Source organism: Anomaloglossus baeobatrachus, chromosome 3 (genome assembly GCF_048569485.1).
Source record: "Anomaloglossus baeobatrachus isolate aAnoBae1 chromosome 3, aAnoBae1.hap1, whole genome shotgun sequence".
Classification (NCBI taxonomy): Eukaryota; Metazoa; Chordata; class Amphibia; order Anura; family Aromobatidae; genus Anomaloglossus; species Anomaloglossus baeobatrachus.
Genome location: NC_134355.1, coordinates 646,085,137 through 646,103,151, shown reverse-complemented (window position 1 = coordinate 646,103,151; position 18,015 = coordinate 646,085,137). Strand labels below are relative to the sequence as shown.

The 18,015-nt window shown below is 52.2% G+C and overlaps 1 protein-coding gene across 1 annotated transcript in view; it reads right to left on the bottom strand.

Annotated features, from left to right (window-relative positions):
* Nucleotides 1–839: 839 nt before the first annotated feature.
* The window catches only part of LOC142297349 (uncharacterized), a 138,192-nt gene continuing 121,016 nt past the window's right edge, over nucleotides 840–18,015 (bottom strand). Inside the window, 1 exon segment of the mRNA XM_075341582.1 lies at nucleotides 840–966. Coding sequence (XP_075197697.1) covers nucleotides 840–966 — 127 coding nt within the window.

Here is an 18,015-nt window from a genome sequence, read left to right as displayed (position 1 = left end):
GCCCCTTAGTATATAAATACGCCCCTGTGGGCTTGCTAACATGCTAATGAATGCACAGAGTCAGCACCTCATAGATAAAGAGATCTTTAGAAAAAGTATTTCTAATGATCTTTTATGATATGCTAATGAGCAAAGGGACTAATCGGAAGTGCGTTACTTCCCCCGACTAGTCAGCCCTCTTAGCATGGTAAAGGCGTGATAACATGCTACTCAATGCTGCATCATCAGCGGTAACGTGCATACCTGCGTCCGCTGTCTCCGCTGCTCAGAAGTCCCCGGCACTTCCGGTCATGTGCACTATGAAGCCAGGTGTTTGCATGTCGGCTTCAGAGAGATCTACTGTATATGACCGGAAGTGCTGGTGACTTCTGAACAGCAGAGACATCGGACACAGGTACGCATGTCACAGCTGGTGATGCTGCATTGAGTTGCATGTTATCATGCTTTTACCATGCTAAGAGGGTGAACTAGTCGGGGGAAGTAACGCACTGGCGAATAGTCACTGGCCTCAATAGCATATCATAAAGAATCTTTAGAAATACTTTTTCTAAAGATCTCTTTATCTATGCTACTAGATACAGAGACGGTTAGGCAGGGATTAGCAATATGCACCCAGAACTGCTCGTGGCTCTGGGTGCATATTGCACCTGACAGGTTCCCTTTAAACTATGTCAGCACCCAGTACAGGGTAGTAGTAGCACTGGGTGGGCCCTTCCAGGGCATAGGCCCCCGGGCGTCCATCCCCTCTACCTCCCCCGGTAAGCTACCATACTCGCCATTAGTGTAGCTCAGCTCTTATTGAAACATATTTCCAGATATACCTTGATGGAACAGCCAACTTAGCTAATGATTTTTCTGTTCCGGGCGGTGTGCCCCTCTTCTGTGGAGCTGCTCTCGTCACTGTTTTCAGGCGCCAAACTTTCAATAAAGTTTCCTGAAAGTTGGATGATGGCCGTGACTTCTGCCCTGTATTTCACAATTGCAGCAAACAGAATATCTGCGAGCTGAAGATCACATTTACTAGTGTTTCATTGCCTCAAGTCACGCTTAGGTATACTTAGAGAATTGGTAATGTCATGTTGTTGGGGACGGGGGCACCTGTTGCAGCTATGCGTCATGCGTCATGCTATGCGTCATGCTGGAGAACAAGGTTTGCCCCATGCTTTATGCACGCAGCTCTGAAGGACTCTATAACACCACCACCTCTACAATTTGAATATTCTTCTTAGGCTTTTATTAAACCCATAGGATTTCCATAAAATATGCCTTTTGTACCTGCCGGAATAAGGGGCCGCGGTGCCAGCAGCTAAGTGCATTTCTCCAGAAGAGGTTAATGTGTTTCATAGCCCAGCTGTCGTTTTGTAATCATACGGAGGTACTTACTTATGGCTCTATATCCTCATAACAATGCATTATGATATGATAAGACCTAAATGAACCGCCACACGGGCTCCATCCTTTTCTGTTGCATATTAATACAAGTTAATAGAAGCTGCAAATGGTGTCTCACACGGTAATATAAAAATTGTCATATCGCATTTGTTATGTGAGATGACCATGAACTGAAGCTAATTGGTTTTGTCTTTCCTAACCAGCACAACATGTCATATTTTATCATGCAACTGGAGATAATAACACGTGTTCGCCACGCAGGTGTTTGCAGAAGAAGACGCGTGCATTTCAGATCTAGGCAGAGAGATAGTGACAGTGGCGGCAAAGTCACCTCTGAAACAATCACTTGCCTTTTAAGTGAACCTGTCGCCTTCCCAATTAGGACATCTTATAGACATGTAGACTGCAAAAACAGAGGAAACACAGGCCATGTGTAACGCCCCGCGGGCTCGGCTGCGACCGTCGAGCTGCTCGGATCTGTGCTTGTCGGTGGGTGGCTCGAGCTCCTCACGGACCCGGGGGTCACGTCGCTCTGCAAGGGGGTCGGCGCTACACGCAGGGACTTCGGTGGGGAAGTTCCACGGCTGGGGCCGCGGTGGTTTGGAAGGGATGTAAGTTCGTGACGCCACCCACGGATTGTGGTGAAAAGATGGACACCACCGCTGCCATTAACCCCTTCAGCCCCCAGCCTGTTTTCACCTTATTAAAGACCCGGCCATTTTTTGCAATTTTGACCAGTGTCATTTTGACAGGTTATAACTCTGGAACACTTCAACGGATCCTGGCGATTATGAGATTGTTTTTTCGTGACATATTGTACTTCATGTCAGTGGTAAATTTAGGCCGATATGTTTTGTGTTTATTTGTGAAAATTTCGGAAATTTGGCGAAAATTTTGAAAATTTTGCAATTTTCAAAATTTGAAATTTTATGCCCATAAATCTAAAAGATATGTCACACAAAATAGTTACTAAATAACATTTCCCACTTATCTGCTTTACACCAGCGCAATTTTTGAAAAAAATTTCCGTTAGGAAGTTAGAAGGGTTCAAAGTTCATCAGCAATTTCTCATTTTTCCAACAAAATTTACAAAAAAAAATTTTTTAGGTACCACATCACATTTGGAGTGACTTTGAGAGGCCTAGGCGACAGAAAATACCCCAAAGTGACCCCATTCAAAATCTGTACCCCTCACTCTGCTCAAAACCACATCCAAGAAGTTTATTAACCCTTTAGGAGCTTCACAGCAACCAAAGCAATGTAGATGAAAAAATGAAAATGTTACTTTTTTAACACAAAAATGTTACTTTAGCCATAAAAATTAGTATTTTCACAAGGGTATCAGGAAAAATGCATCATAAAATGTATTGTGCATTTTCTCCTGAGTACGCAGATACCCCATATGTGGTGGAAATCAAATGTTTGGGCACACGGCAGGACTCGGAAGGCAAGGAGCGCCATTTCACAGCAAAATTGGTTGGAATTATTAGCGGACGCCATGTTGCGTTTGGAGACCCCCCTGAAGTGCCTAAACAATGGAGCTCCCCCACAATTGACCCCATTTTGGAAACTAGACCCCTCATGGAATTTATCTAGCTGTTTAGTGAGCACTTTGAACCCCTGGAGGCTTCACAAACGTTTGTAATGTTCAGCCATGAAAATATTTTATTTTTTTTTTACCACAAAATTGTTTTTTCAAACACGTAGATTTTTTTTCCACAAGGGTATCAGGAAAAAATGCACCATAAAATGTATTGTGCAATTTCTCCTGAGTACAGAGGTACCTCATATGTGGTGGAAATCAATTGTTTGGGCGTACGGCGGGGCTCAGAAGAGAAGGAGCGCCATTTCACAGTAAAATTGATTGGAATTATTAGCAGACACCATGTTTCATTTGGAGACCCCCTGAGGTGCCTAAACAATGGAGCTCCCCCACATGTGATCCCATTTTGGAAACTAGACCCCCCCATACAAAAAAATTAGTTTGGCAAAATAAAAAATACAGACATCAGTAAAAAAAAAAAAAAAATGAATAATAAAAAAAAAAAAAATAAGCGCCTGCCACTAAGACCAGTGCCAAACGTGAGAGCAATGCACGAGTCTCGCATCGCATCATCCACTGCAGTCTGGAAGCGAGCAACTGCGCTGGATAATGCGATGCGAGAGGGCGAGGTGGCAGATGAGAAAGGGCGCAGCGGATGGAAAATGGGAAATGGCGCAGCGGGTGGAGGAGCGGCAGAGGATGGGAAAGGGCGCAGCGGATAGATGATGGGAAATGGCGCAGCGGGTGGAGGAGCGGCAGAGGATGGGAAAGGGCGCAGCGGATGAGTGATGGGAAATAGCGCAGCGGATGGAGGAGCGGCAGAGGATGGGGGGTGGGGTGGAGGTGAGATGGGGATACCTACCTTCCAGGATTGATCTAGGCAGCAGGATCACAGCAGACAGAAGAGGCAGCAGATGAAGGAGGCAACAGATTGAGGAGGGTAGGAGGGTGAGAGGGGGCAGTAGATGAAGAGGATAAGAGAGAGCAGGCAGCAGATCGGGGAGGGGGGCAGAGTCTGATGGGAGAGAGAGATGGCACATGGAGGAGGGGGGCCCCAGGGGGAGGGTGGCTTGCAGCACATGTGGGGGGAGGGTGGCTTGCAGCAGTACATGTGGGGGGAGGGTGGCTTGCAGCACATGTACTGCTGCAAGCCACCCTCCCCCCACATGTGCTGCAAGCCACCCCCCCACATGTGCTGCAAGCCACGGTCCCCCGACATGTGCTGCAAGCCACCCTCCCCCGACATGTGCTGCAAGCCACCCTCCCCCGACATGTGCTGCAAGCCACCCTCCCCCCACATGTGGGTGGAGGGTGGCTTGCAGCACATGATGGGATAGGAGGTGTAGTGGCGATGGAGAAGGGGCAGCCGATGAAGGAGGCAGCGGCCGCCGATCGGGAACAGAGGGGGCCAATTCGGGGGCAGCAGCGGCTGAAAAAGGTGGGTGCGACGGCGGCTGGGACAGTGGCGAGCGTGGCGGCGGGGACAGCGGTGGATCGGGAGCAGCGGCGGGGACAGCGGAGGATCGGGAGCAGTGGCGGGGACAGTGGCGAGCGTGGCGGCGGGGACAGCGGTGGACCGCTCTCCTCGGCTTCCAGGGACGGTCACAGGCCGCAGATCCACATTGATTGGAGAGAGCGGTCACAAGACCGGTCTCTCCAATCAGAGCTGGGGGCGGGTGAAGCACCGATCACCCAGCTCCAGCCAATGGCCAGTGCTACAGCAGCACTGATCAGGGCTGGATTTAAATGTTCCAGCCATTTTCAATGGCTGGAACATTACAGTGACTGTAATTGGCTGAGCGGCGTTTGTCAGCCAATCACAGCCTCTGTAGGTTCGGGGAGGAGGCACCACCCCTCCTGAGGTCAGGCAGAGGGCCCCTCCTTCCCGAATCTACCGTTTAATCAAAGAAATTGGACTCCCCGGGGCTCCGGGACCGCGATTTCGCCATGACGTACTGGGTACGTCATGGGTCGTTTAGCACCATGTCACTGTGACGTACCCAGTACGTCAAAGGTCGTTAAGGGGTTAACTAGGCCTCCCGGGGATGGTGTTGCGCAGCTTAGTGTTGACCCCTCCGTGGGTAGGTGAGTGATGGTCCCGGGGGCCCGAGGGAGGTGCTGAGGCGTGGGGATGGGTGCGTGCTGGATGCTGTTGCGGTGCGGTGTGCGGCCCGAAGGCACTGGTGTACTCACTATTACACAATACACTGGAGTCTCTGGTAAACCAAACGGGATTATGAACGAGGCCCGCAGCTGGCTGCAGCTTCTCCCTTATCAGGTTGGGGGTTTCCGCCTTTCTCCTGCACCTCTTTGTGTGAATGTTTGACTCCTATGCCTAAACAACGGTAGTCCACTCCCCGGCTTGCTGGATGTCGGAAGAGCCCTGTTTAACCGCAGACGCTGGCCCTTTGGGTCTCTATGCCTTGGCGGTGGCTTTATCCTGTATGGATGTGCTGTTGTCTTCTAACGGGTCTTGTGTGGGAAAGGTTCTTAAGTCCAGTCCTCAATCTGTCCAGTCCTCAATCAGTTGATTTGACTCGGCCCTGTCGGTTCGGGGCTTCGCACTCCTCCTAGTGCTCCGGTTTCCAATCGGTTCCCCCGTTCGGTACCGGCGGGCCACTGCCCGACCCCGGTCCCTACGGCTCCACCGGCTGTAATCCCAGCTCCTGCAGGCGGCCACCACCGTCTGCCTCCTTGCCAGAGGTGACTGGGCTCCAACCCAGCCACCTGAGTAGACTATTGGCAGGCCTGGTCACAGGTCTGACCTTGAACTCGACCTCTCTCCTTCACTGTCAAGGGTAGACTACTACATACTGAACTTGTGTCTTTTTCCCGCTTCCAGGCCTGTGAACTGCTCAGTGGGCGGAGTCAACCACCTGACTCCGCCCCCCCTGGTGTGGGCATCAAACCTGGAGGGTGGTGACAAGGTTTTTAAGTTTGGCTGCTGTCACCTTTTCAGGGAGGGGGTGTGTGTGCATGGGACTACCTGGGACGACCTGACTAGTCCAGGGCGTCACACATGCAGGCACCCTATCATTGCTACATAATGGGTCCAGTTATGTCACCTTTTTTTTTGCAATGGTATCCCACTATTTTTCACCTTCAGTAAGATAGTCAACTTATCATTTCATTTATTATAGCTGTGTGGATAAAAATGTCTACGAATTGGATAGAAAGATATTTCAGTATGTATTAGTGCATGTGTGACGCCCTGGACTAGCTAGGTAGTCACAGACATTACACCTTACACACCCCCTCCCTCCCCCTGGATAGTTCACACCAGTCAGACAAAAACCCTTGTTGCCTCCCTCCAGGGTCTGATGTCCACACCAGGTGGGGCGGAGCCAGGCAGTTGGCCCCACCCACCGAGGAGTTCACAGGCTTGGAGGCGGGAAAAAGCAGAGGAGTTCAGTTTTGGAGGTGAAAATATGATGAGTAGAAACTGCAAGTGTCTGGGTCGGAGCCCAGGCACTGAACGCAAGGTTGGCAGATGGTGGTGGCCGTCTGCAGGAGTTAGTGGACCTCTGCAGAACCGTAGGACCGGGGTCGGGCTGTGGCCCACCGGTACCGAACCGGGGAGTGGAGTGAAGCTAAGCACACAAGCAGGGCCATCGGACCTCGACTAGGCTTGGAGCCACCGACAACGGTAAAATCCGAGTGTGACCGGAACCCCAGGGGTTTCCTAACAACAAAGACCCAACAGAAGGCAACAGTCCACACCGTGAGGATATACAGCCACCGCCAAAGGCTAGAGATCCAAGGGCCAGCACCTGCGGGGAAAACGGGCTCCTTCGGTATCTATACGCCGGGGAGCGGACTACCGGTGGGCAACCACAGGAGTCAGAACATTCTAACCAGGTGCAGGGAAAGACAGCCACATCACACTGTCCGGGGAGAGAGCACAAACACTGCAGCTGGCTGCGGGACCCGTCCATCCAGCCGTTTGGTTTACCAGAGACTCTGTCATTGACTGCCTGAGTGAGTACACCAGTGCCATCCGGCACCGCGCTGTGCTGCCCCTGCAACCCTGCACCCCTGCCATCCAGCCTCCCCGTTACACCACCGGGCCCCGGGATCACCAACCCCTACCCACGGAGGGGACAACATCCTAGCTGCTCCCTACCATCGCTCCCAGGATCCCCGACACCAGCAGCGGTGGTGCCCTTTATCACCACGACCCGTGGGTGGTGTCACGAACTATCACCCTAAACAAACCACCACCTTTTCACTCGTGGACGAGGAGCGCTGCTCGAGTCCCCGGGTCCGGCCCACCTCTCGAGCCACCGAGCAGCAGCAGAAGCCCCGGACCCGAGCGTGGCGAGCGCGTCCCCTCCGCCCGCGACAACTTGGCGTCACGAACAGGATAGAACCGATCTACCTACCAGTAGAAGTGCGCCTTGCAGTCCCCACCGGCGGTGTCCGGCCGAAAAATTTGAAGTTCCGCCATCTTGGGCGCGAAGATTTCCAGCTCGAGCGTCTTCCCCGAGCAGGGAAGGCGTGAAAGTGAAGCCCCGCCTCCAAAGAGGAAGTGCTAGAAAGAACCAAGGGGGGGCAGGTGAAGGCCTGCCTGATGTAACCGAGTGCATAAGAAGTGGGGACGCCAGGACCCTGAAACATATCCGGTTCCTGGAAGCACCAGCGCTAACATGTCCGTCCCATCCGGCAAGGCTGAAATTCCGGAGCCCACGCCAGGAACAGCGGCGTGGGTGGAGGCCCGGACCGCGTAAATGTGTTGCCGCCTGCAGGCCCAAGTACGATTCCTAATGGAGCGGTGGGTGGCCGAAATGGAGGAAGTAGCGGCGGCCGTGTGGAGACGCAATGTGGAGACAGTGCTGGAGGAGCGGGTAAGCGACCCACGCCCCTGTGTCTTTGATGGACCGGCCGCTGCGGCTGAGGGGCCCGGTCTGCGCCCGTTCATCCTGCTGCCTCCCCCACCATCCGCACCGGTTGTTGCTGCCCCGCCACTAGGCCTGCTGCCCCCAGCACCGGTAGCGGAGTTCAGCCCATCCGCCCCAGAGGACCAGCCTGTAGGCGTTGCCAGTGAGCGACCAGCACCATTCCCCCTGCCATGGAAGATCCCACGGGAGGTGCTCGTCCGCGAAGGGAAGCCGTCGGCCTTGGAAGTGGCCGCACCCGAGACAGTCCCGGCTCCGGCATTCCGTCCGGCTACAGAAGAGGTGGGAGCTGTGAACCAGAAGGCCCAGCAGGTGAGGCCTGCTGTCCCTAAATCCCACGCCTCTGTCGCGGGCGGAGGAGGGGACGCTGCGCTCACCCACTGCTCGGGTTCGGCTGCTGCTGCTGCTCGCTTGGTCGGTGGCTCAAGCGGTGGGCTGGATTCCGGGGACTCGAGCGGTGCTCCTCGCCCGTGAGTGAAAGGGGGGGTGGTTTCGTTTAGGGATATTGTCCGTGACGCCACCCACGGTTGTGGTGAGGTTGTGACACCACCGCTGCTCTGGATGGGGATCCCGGGAGCGATGACAGGGAGCAGCTTGGATGTTGTTTCTCCCCTCCGTGGGTAGGGGGGTTGGTCGTCCTGGGGCCCGGTGAGGGATAGGGATGGCAGGCGGGTTACGGGGCCTGGTGAGGTGAAGGGTTGCGGGGGCAGCGCTGTGCCGCACGGCACGGTGGTACTCACTCAGCCAATGACGAATGCAAAGTCTCCGGTAAAACAAACGGCTGGGTGGACGGGTCCCACAGATGGCTGCGGTAGCTCTCCCGGTAGGTTGGTGGTGACTGCCTTTCCCTGCACCTGTGTTGTGTTCACGGTTCCAATAGCTTCCCACCGGTAACCCGCTCCCCAGCTTGGATGGCTGCTGAGGGAGCCCCTTTTGCCCGCAGGCTCTGGACCTGGGAACTGTAGCCTTGGCGGTGACTGTATTTCCCTTCACGGTTTGAGCTGTTGCCTTCAATCGGGTCTTGACTGCTGGGAAACCCCGGAGGTTCCCTTCGCTAACAGATTTCGGTTTTACTGGGACTCCTAGCCTGGTCAGGGTCCGTAAGCCCTGCCGAATGGTGCTGGCTTCTCTTTGCTCCCCGATCCGGTACCGTCGGGCCACCGCCCGTCCCCGGTCCTTACGGTTCACTCTAATCAGCCTCTCCTGCAGACGGTCACCACCGTCTGCCAACCTTGCTGTATGTGCCCGGGCCAAGCACCCGGACACGGTCAGTCAGTCTCCTCTACTATCACTTCACTCTCCAAAACTCAAAACTAATCTCACTCCTTTTCTCGCCTCCAGGACTGTGAACTCCTCGGTGGGCGGGGCCAACCGCCTGGCCCACTCCCTGGTGTGGACATCAGCCCCTGGAGGGAGGCAACAAGGATTTGTGTTTGACTTCGGTGTGCCTAGCTGGGGTGTGGGGTGTGTTGTTGCAGTACCTGTGACGTCCTGGCTTGTCCAGGGCGCCACACCTCGGCTGAGGCTGTGCCGAGTCGCCGCTGCAAAGCAGTATCCCAGGCCGCGACACCGCAGGACCCCCCAAAAGAGGAAACCGGTAGTGGCCGGTCCTGGGGAAGTCCAGCGGGGCCCGACCCGTGCGCAGGGGCATGCAGACACCCCTTACTGGGACAGAGAGCCGAACCAGCTGGGCCGTGAAATTGCCGCAAGAGAGCAGCAGAGGGCTGAAGTGCTGGCACGCGTTATAAAAGAGAAAGATCATCTCCGCAACGCCACCTTCCGGGTGCGGGGCCCGGTGTACAAAGGCCAGGTCAGGCGGTTTGACCCTCAGCGGGGATATGGCTTCGTTTCCGAACCGGACCTGGAGGCCGAGATATTTGTGGCTTGCCGGGATGTAAACTCCCATCTGCCAACGGGTCACCCGGGTCGTGATTTGCAACCGGGCGACCTGGTGACCTACACCCGACATTGCGGGGAGAGGGGCTGGTTTGCCCTAGATGTGAAGAAGAGGGAAGGCCGCGGTGTCCAGATGCGGTCCCAGTCCCCTCCCCCACCATGCCATCTGGATGTCGAGTTGGAGGAGGTGTATGAGGAAGGCGACCTCAAATAAAGGTAGCGGTCCTCCGTTGCAACCAGTTGTCCCCATTGGGACCCCCAGCACCGTGTTTCCGTTGAATGAATGAACACCAATCACCTGAGTTTATTACCTGATTATCAACCAGTTGATTATGCCGGCCGTTGCCAACAAGTTATCCCCATAGGGACCCTATGTGTTTTTCCGCAAGCCCTTTAAGAGACAAGGCTGAGAACTTGCAGGCCAACCACGAACTTGTGGCCTTGTAAATAGTTTGTTGGGCTGCTTTCCGTTACCGACTCTGGAGAGGCAGATTGGAGAAAGGACCCGCAGCAGAGTAGGCTGGGGTCCGGCCACCACCAGGACCGGTGGGCATCCTCGGGGGGTCAGGGGTCCCCCTGGATGTGGGGTCCCCTGAAGTGACAGCAGGGTGCAAGGCACCGTACCAGTTCCCGCTTGGGTGACCTGGAACAGAGTTCCTGCTTCCGGACAGGGGAAGAGGGGTGTTGCCCATTTCTTAGGGGCAGCATCAAGGTTTAGGTTACTTGGGTGGGGGAAGCGGATGAACATGAACCTATCCGTTATTATCAAAAATGTTTTTTATATGTTTGAAACGTTAAAGTGCCATGCCTCCCGTAAGGGAAGAACTAAAATATGCTTGCGTTAAATGTTTTACATGTTAATTTATATTTTACAGAAAATAAAACCGGTGATGGACGGGCAGCCCGCGGACGGTCTGCATTTCACCAAGGGGAAATGTGATGCCCTGGACTAGCCAGGTAGTCACAGACATTACACCTTACACACCCCCTCCCCTGGATAGTCATACCAGTCAGACAAAAACCCTTGTTGCCTCCCTCCAGGGTCTGATGTCCACACCAGGTGGGGCGGAGCCAGGCGGTTGGCCCCACCCATGAGGAGTTCACAGGCCTGGAGGCGGGAAAAAGCAGAGGAGTTCAGTTTTGGAGGTGAAAGTGTGAGGAGTAGAAACTGCAAGTGTCTGGGTCGGAGCCCAGGCACTGACAGCAAGGTTGGCAGACGGTGGTGGCCATCTGCAGGAGTTAGTTGACCTCTGCAGAACCGTAGGACCGGGGTCGGGCGGTGGCCCACCGGTACCGAACCGGGGAGTGGAGGGAAGCTAAGCACACAGGCAGGGCCATTGGACCCCGACTAGGCTGGGAGCTGCCGACAACGGTAAAATCCGAGTGTGACCGGAACCCCAAGGGTTTCCTAACAACAAAGACCCGACAGAAGGCAACAGTCCACACCGTGAGGATATACAGCCACCACCAAAAGCTAGAGATCCAAGGGCCAGTGCCTGCGGGCAAAACGGGCTCCTTCGGTACCTATACGCCAGGGAGCGGACTACCGGTGGGCAACCACAGGAGTCAGAACATTCTAACCAGGTGCAGGGAAAGACAGCCACCATCACACTGTCCGGGGAGAGAGCACAAACACTGCAGCCGGCTGCGGGACCCGTCCATCCAGTCGTTTGGTTTACCAAAGACTCTGTCATTGACTGCCTGAGTGAGTACATCAGTGCCATCTGGCACCGCGCCGCGCTGCCCCTGCAACCCTGCACCCCAGCCATCCAGCCTCCCCGTTACACCACCGGGCCCCGGGATCACCAACCCCTACCCACAGAGGGGACAACATCCTAGCTGCTCCCTACCATCGCTCCCGGGATCCCCGACACCAGCAGCGGTGGTGCCCTTTATCGCCACGACCCGTGGGTGGCGTCACGAACTATCACCCTAAACAAACCACCCCCTTTTCACTCGTGGACGAGGAGCGTTGCTCGAGTCCCCGGGTCCGGCCCACCGCTCGAGCCACCAAGCAGCAGCAGAAGCCCCGGACCAGAGCGTGGCGAGCGCGTCCCCTCCGCCCGCGACACATGCCTGTAAAGAAGAATACGATTGAGGTTTTTAGGCAGAGAAAATTCTCTCACTGTTAAGGGTGCTTTACACGCTGCGACATCGGTAGCGATTGCTAGCGAAGTCGCGAGCGAAAGCACCAGCCCCCATCGTTGGTGCGATATGTGCTGATCGCTGCCGTAGCGAACATTATGGCTACGGCAGCGCCACACGCACATACCTTGTCAGCGACGTCACTGGTGACACCGAACAATCCCTACTTCAAGGGGGAGGTGCGTTCGGCGTCACAACGACGTCACAAAACAGCCGTCCAATAGAAGAGGAGGGGCGGAGATGAGCGGCCGGAACATGCCGCCCACCTCCTTCCTTCCTCATTGCCGGTGGACGCAGGTAAGGAGATGTTCGTCGCTCCTGCGGTGTCACACATAGCGATGTGTGCTGTCGCAGGAACGACAAAGAACCTTGCTACTGACCAGACAACGATTTTTGGTAATTGAACAATGTGTCACAGACCAATGATTTTCGCCTCTTTTGCGATCGTTTAAGGTCGCTCATAGGTGTTACATGCTGCTATGTCGTTAATGATGTGCGTCACAAACACCGTGACCCCGACGATATATCGTTAGCGATGTCGCAGTGTGTAAATGGCCCTTTAGTGTTCCTGCTCTCCATAGTACAAAGCTAAGTCAGAGTCTTTGTAGTGACAATCTATAAAATGAAATTGATATTTAAAAACATTAGGTCTAAGAGGTAACATTTCTCCTTGTGGATAGTGACATTCCTGGCATGCCAGGGTCAGGGTGTCAGGGTAAGGAGGCTTATAAGCCATGCAATGCTCCTCTGGGAAAATAAATATGCAAATTGCCTCTTCAGAAAAGAGGGCAACTTGAGCTGTAGTGCAAATCAGATCTTTTGTTTTGCACTGAAAAGGGGTAGCACCCCAAAACACTGTGTCTGCAAACTGAGATTTTGGTTTGGCTTTTATCCTAAAGCGGGCTTTACACACTACAATATATCTAACGAGATGTCGGCGGGGTCACGTCGTAAGTGACGCACATCCAGCATCGTTAGTGATATCGTACCGTGTGACAGCTATGAACCTGCAGAAATACCTTCTCGTTCATCGATGACACGTCGCTCATTTTCTAAAAATCGCACGTCCTGTTCATTGTTCCCGAGGCAGCACACATCACTCCGTGTGACACCCCGGGAACGCTGAACTGCAGCTTACCTGCGTCCCGCCGGCAATGTTGAAGGAAGGAGGTGGGCGGGATGTTTACGTCCCGCTCATCTCCGCCCCTCCGCTTCTATTGGCCGGCCGCTGTGTGACGTCGCTGTGACGCCGAACTTCCCTTCCCCTTCAGGAAGTGGATGTTCGCCGCCCACAGCGAGGTCATTTGGAAGGTAAGTACGTATGACGGGGGGATACAACATTGTGCGACACTTGCCCGTGCCGCACAAATGATGGGGGCGGGTGCGATCACAAATGCGATCGCACGATTAATTGTTACATGTAAAGCAGGCTTAAGTCATATGGCAAGGCTCATTAAAAAGGTCAATATCCACTTTTAGGAATTCTACTTCCAATAGGTGGCACTAGAAGTCAAGTCCTCTTCTTCTCCGAAGAGGCAATTTGCTTATTTACTGGCAGCATGCAGAGATCTTGAAATGGTAGAAATTTAAGAACACATTAAATTATACCATAAACTTTCAGAACTTTCCAAGACGCAAAACAAAACTTTCGATTATATAAAGAGGGAAATCCGATGATCTATGATCCAAAGCCACCTTCTCCTGTCAATGGCTGCCAGCACAGGAAATGCTGGAGGGATGCCTCCAGCGCTTCATGAGTGACATGTGGGATCTGATCATACACCACAGCTCTGCTTACCATTCATGTATTCGACCTAGTTTATGGCAGATATTTATATATAGCACCAACCTATTGTGCGTCGCTGTACAAAGAGCAGGTCATGGCGAATACCGGTATGGTATAACCACCAGTGTTTACGGGGAGGGGGTGGGAGGGGTAGCCATGTTATTTAAGAAGAGCATTTCTTGTTCTATAGCAGCACATTAAATATATTACCCCTTATCAGTGACTAAAAATGAAGTTTAATGATCCCATAAGAGACACAAGCAGCTGTGAATCCGGGATGGATTCCGGTCCATGTCCATATATTCTCAAGCCTGTAACTTTAATTGCTGCAGCCATCGTCCCGTCAAGTGAAGTGAAACTATTAATTCAAAAACGAAATTATATTACACCAGCAGGAGACGACGTTAATTGAAAAGTAGTTTGTATTGTACATTCACCAGAATTCCCAGATTATCTGACATATTAATGGAGAATGAGAATGTTGATCCACACATGACTGCCTGGATTAAATCACTCCAAAGATCCCTTAAAGGGGTATTCCAAACATGGTAAGTGCTATGCTTTATTTATAAAAAAAAAGGTTAAAAAATTGTTCAATGTTTAAAATCTCAGCTTTCATTCAATAGGAAAGATAATATAACATTATATATATTATGGAAGCTGAATGCTCATTCATGAGTAAGAGGGTGTCCAGGGCCCTATCGCCCCTGAAGATGTTGTGGTTTTATACAAATGTTTTAGAGTAATGTATTTTGATGTATGCATTTTTCTGTGTAATTTAGCCGGCCGCCACTAGGTGTCACCGGGTCCCTGGCCCCACAGTGTAAGGGAATTGGAGGGAGTCACAGGCTGGCATGGGTAAAAAGGGGGGGAGGACAGTCCCCAGCACAGGAGGCTATAGGGAAGGGTGCTTCCTGGTTGAGGCATGAGAAGTGATATCCAGGCGGCACTCAAAATTGCAGGTGCTCGGTAAAGGGATGGCACACCCAAATAATATATGAACATAAGACCGGCACTCCAAACTTGCAGTAATCTTTAGAATTTATTCCATAGAAGCACAATACAAACAAAAAGAACGCGTTTTCGGCTGGACCTTTATCATTATTGACAAAGGCTAAAGGTCTAGCCGAAAATGCGTTCTTTTTGTTTGTGTTGTGCTTCTATGGATTAAATCCCAAAGATTACTGCAAGTTTTGGAGTGCCGGTCTTATGTTCATATATATCCTGGTTGTGGCAGTTAGGGAGTAGTGACTAGTGATGGGCAGTCCGGCGCTTTTTGGCGATCCGGTTCCCTTGTAAGGGAACCTCACCTCCCTCACCAAAAAGAGCTGGCTCTTTCAGATCGTTCATGGATCCCTATTAAATATGCATTCACGGTAGGTGAACACATATTTAATCTTGAGTTACTACCATCGTAACCACACCCACACATGTCTACACTATGCCCACTCACAATGAGCCAATTAATTTGCTGAGTGGGTGGAGTTTTGTTCAGGTGGGCGGAGTTTTGCCCACCAAACACCAGAACCTAGTGGCTTTCATTGGTGTGCCGGCATCTGTCAGTCACAGCAGGGAGCCATATCTTTAGGGTGCTTTATATGCTGCAACATCGCTAGCGATTGCTAACGATGTCGCGAGCGATAGCACCCGCCCCCGTCATTCGTGCGACATGTGGTGATCGCTGCCATAGCGAATAATATCACTACGGCAGCGTCACACGCACATACCTGTTCAGCGACATCACTGTGGCTGCCGAACAATCCCTCCTTCAAGGGGGAGGTGCGTTCGGCGTCACAGTGACGTCACTAATCAGCCGGCCAATAGAAGAGGAGGGGAGGAGATGAGCCGCCGGAACATGCCGCCCACCTCCTTCCTTCCTCCTTTCCGGTGGACGCAGGTAGGATGATGTTCGTCGTTCCTGCGGTGTCACACACAGCGATGTGGGGTGCCACAGGAACGACGAACAACCTGCGGAATGACACACCAACAACATTATGATTAGGAGCGACATGTCAACGATCAACGATTTTTGCCATTTTTGCGATCGTTGATCGTCGCTCCTAGCTGTCACACACTGCGATGTCGCTAACGACTCCGGATGTGCGTCACAAACACCGTGACCCCGACGATATATCGTTAGCGTTGTCACAGCATATAAAGCAACCTTTTGTGTTTGATCGTTCGACCCACACATCACTAACATAGTGACAAGTAGAGAAGGGACCTGTAGGGTCATATGTAGTGCTGCAGACAGATGTCCTGCGGGGTCACTAGCACTGTGGGATCACAGTCAAAAGGAGTCCTCTCATTGCAAAAGAGCTGATCCGTCAGACCAGTCAACATGGTTGGATGGGTCAGGAATAGGGTTGAGCGGATCCGGACTGTAAAAGTCTGGATCCGCTCGTTTTCAATGCTCTCTGTGTGCCAGACCCGGGCGCGGGATTCCAGGTGCATGATCCGGATTTGGCAATTAAAGTGAAAATAAAAGAAGAAATAAGTGAGCGTTTCATACTTACTGAGACTTGGTGTCATGGCGGCACACTGCTTCCAGGTCGCGCATTCACTTCCTGTACTGTCCATCGCATACACACAGCTTTCCGTGTTTTCCCTGCCACCGGCTGTCCTCTCGTCTGTGATTGGTTCTAAGCTGACGTGCCCCCAGCCTGTGATAGTGTCTGCTGCAGTCATCGCTCATCGCGGCTCAGTCATAGGCTACACTCAGAGCTGGCAGTCTTCTCTATGGCTGCTCGCTCTGAGATGTAGCAGAGCTGGATGCGTCATAGTGGGACCTCGTGTGGATTATGCCGGAGCGGCAGGGTGTTTGGGCATAATAAAGAGGTGAAGGAGAGTGTGCGTTTTGTACTTTTTTTTCCAAATAAAGGATTTTTCTCTGTCTGTGATTATTTATATTTATTTCCAGGTGTGATGCAGGTATCTCATAGACGCCTGCAATCACAAACCTAGGGCTTAGTAGCAGCATTGCGCTGCTATTAATTCCTTATTATCCCGATTGGCACATCAGGCATCAGGCCAACGGGAAGGGCCGGTATTGCACCGGGATTGTCACATCTAATAGATGCGGCAATACTGGGCGGCTGCAGGCTGAGAATACCAGCCTCCAGCCGGCGTTATCATGGCTGGGGATGAAAATTAGGGGGGACTGCACGTTCATTTTTTTTTTTAATTATTTATTTAAATAAATTAAAAAAAAAGCCGGAGTCACACTTGCGAGGGATACACTGCTTTCCCTGCCCACTGGCTGTCCTGGCGCCTGTGATTGGTTGCACTCACCTGCCATGCTGCCACTCAGGGTGGGGACACATCGAACTGCAACCAATTACACGCGCCGGTGGACGAGCAAAGTAGTGAATATTGAATTGTCGGCTCAGGAAGGGAAAAGGTTTGACCCGAAAGGAGTGTGCCTCCGTGACACCGCCTTGGTGAGTATGCCGTGCTCGCTCCTACCCTCCCTATCCCCTCCACAAACGTTTTTAATGTCTGGATGTCGGTCCCCATAGACTTTTGATGGCACCGAATTCCGGAGCGGATCAGACTCTTTGTAAAATCTGGCTGTGATCCGCCGGTCCCGGTTTTTGGCGTGTTCAATCAACTCTAGTTAGGATGGAAGGAAAGGATAATTCACTCAACCGTCCTCCCCTTGGTGGCCGTAGCTAAAGAACTGAGTTCTGTAGAGAAGGAAATGCCTGTGAAAAACCTTGGTGTAAAAACTGCCTTTAAAAAGTGGAAGCTGTTTGTTAATTGAATTTACAGTAAAGTTTTTACAGTTTTAACCCATGGTGGACTTGTTACTTACTGAGTAAATGGCATCCAGAGAAGCCACATAAAGACCCAGATGAGCAGCTTCAAGTAGGTGCCACCTCCACCCCCACTCCATAAACCACTCTGCCCCTTGTGTCTGCAGCATGCCAGGGTGGGTTGAGGATTACAACTCTCGCCCATGACTGCCCCTCCCTGGTATATTACAGATGCATGTAATGTCTAGCTCCTCTGGTTGGATTGCACTGTAGAGCGCTTGTGGCACATGAGAGTCAAAAGTACAGATGAGTGAAACAATCTCTAGCAAATTGAATTGGTTACGAACTTCTTATATATTTTATATTCTAGCGAATCTAAAATTTTTTGGAGTCGATTTGCACTAGCAAAATGGTGACTAGTGGGGAGAAGGTTTAAAATAATGAAATACCTTGTAATCACCTATCCTACGCCCTTTGTCATGATGCATGTCATTTTCCATTTACCCGTGTGAGTCCAATCCCTAACCTCAGTGTGGTGCCCTGGACTAGCCAGGTCGTCACAGGTAACATACACACACCCCCACCCCCACTAGGCAGTAACAT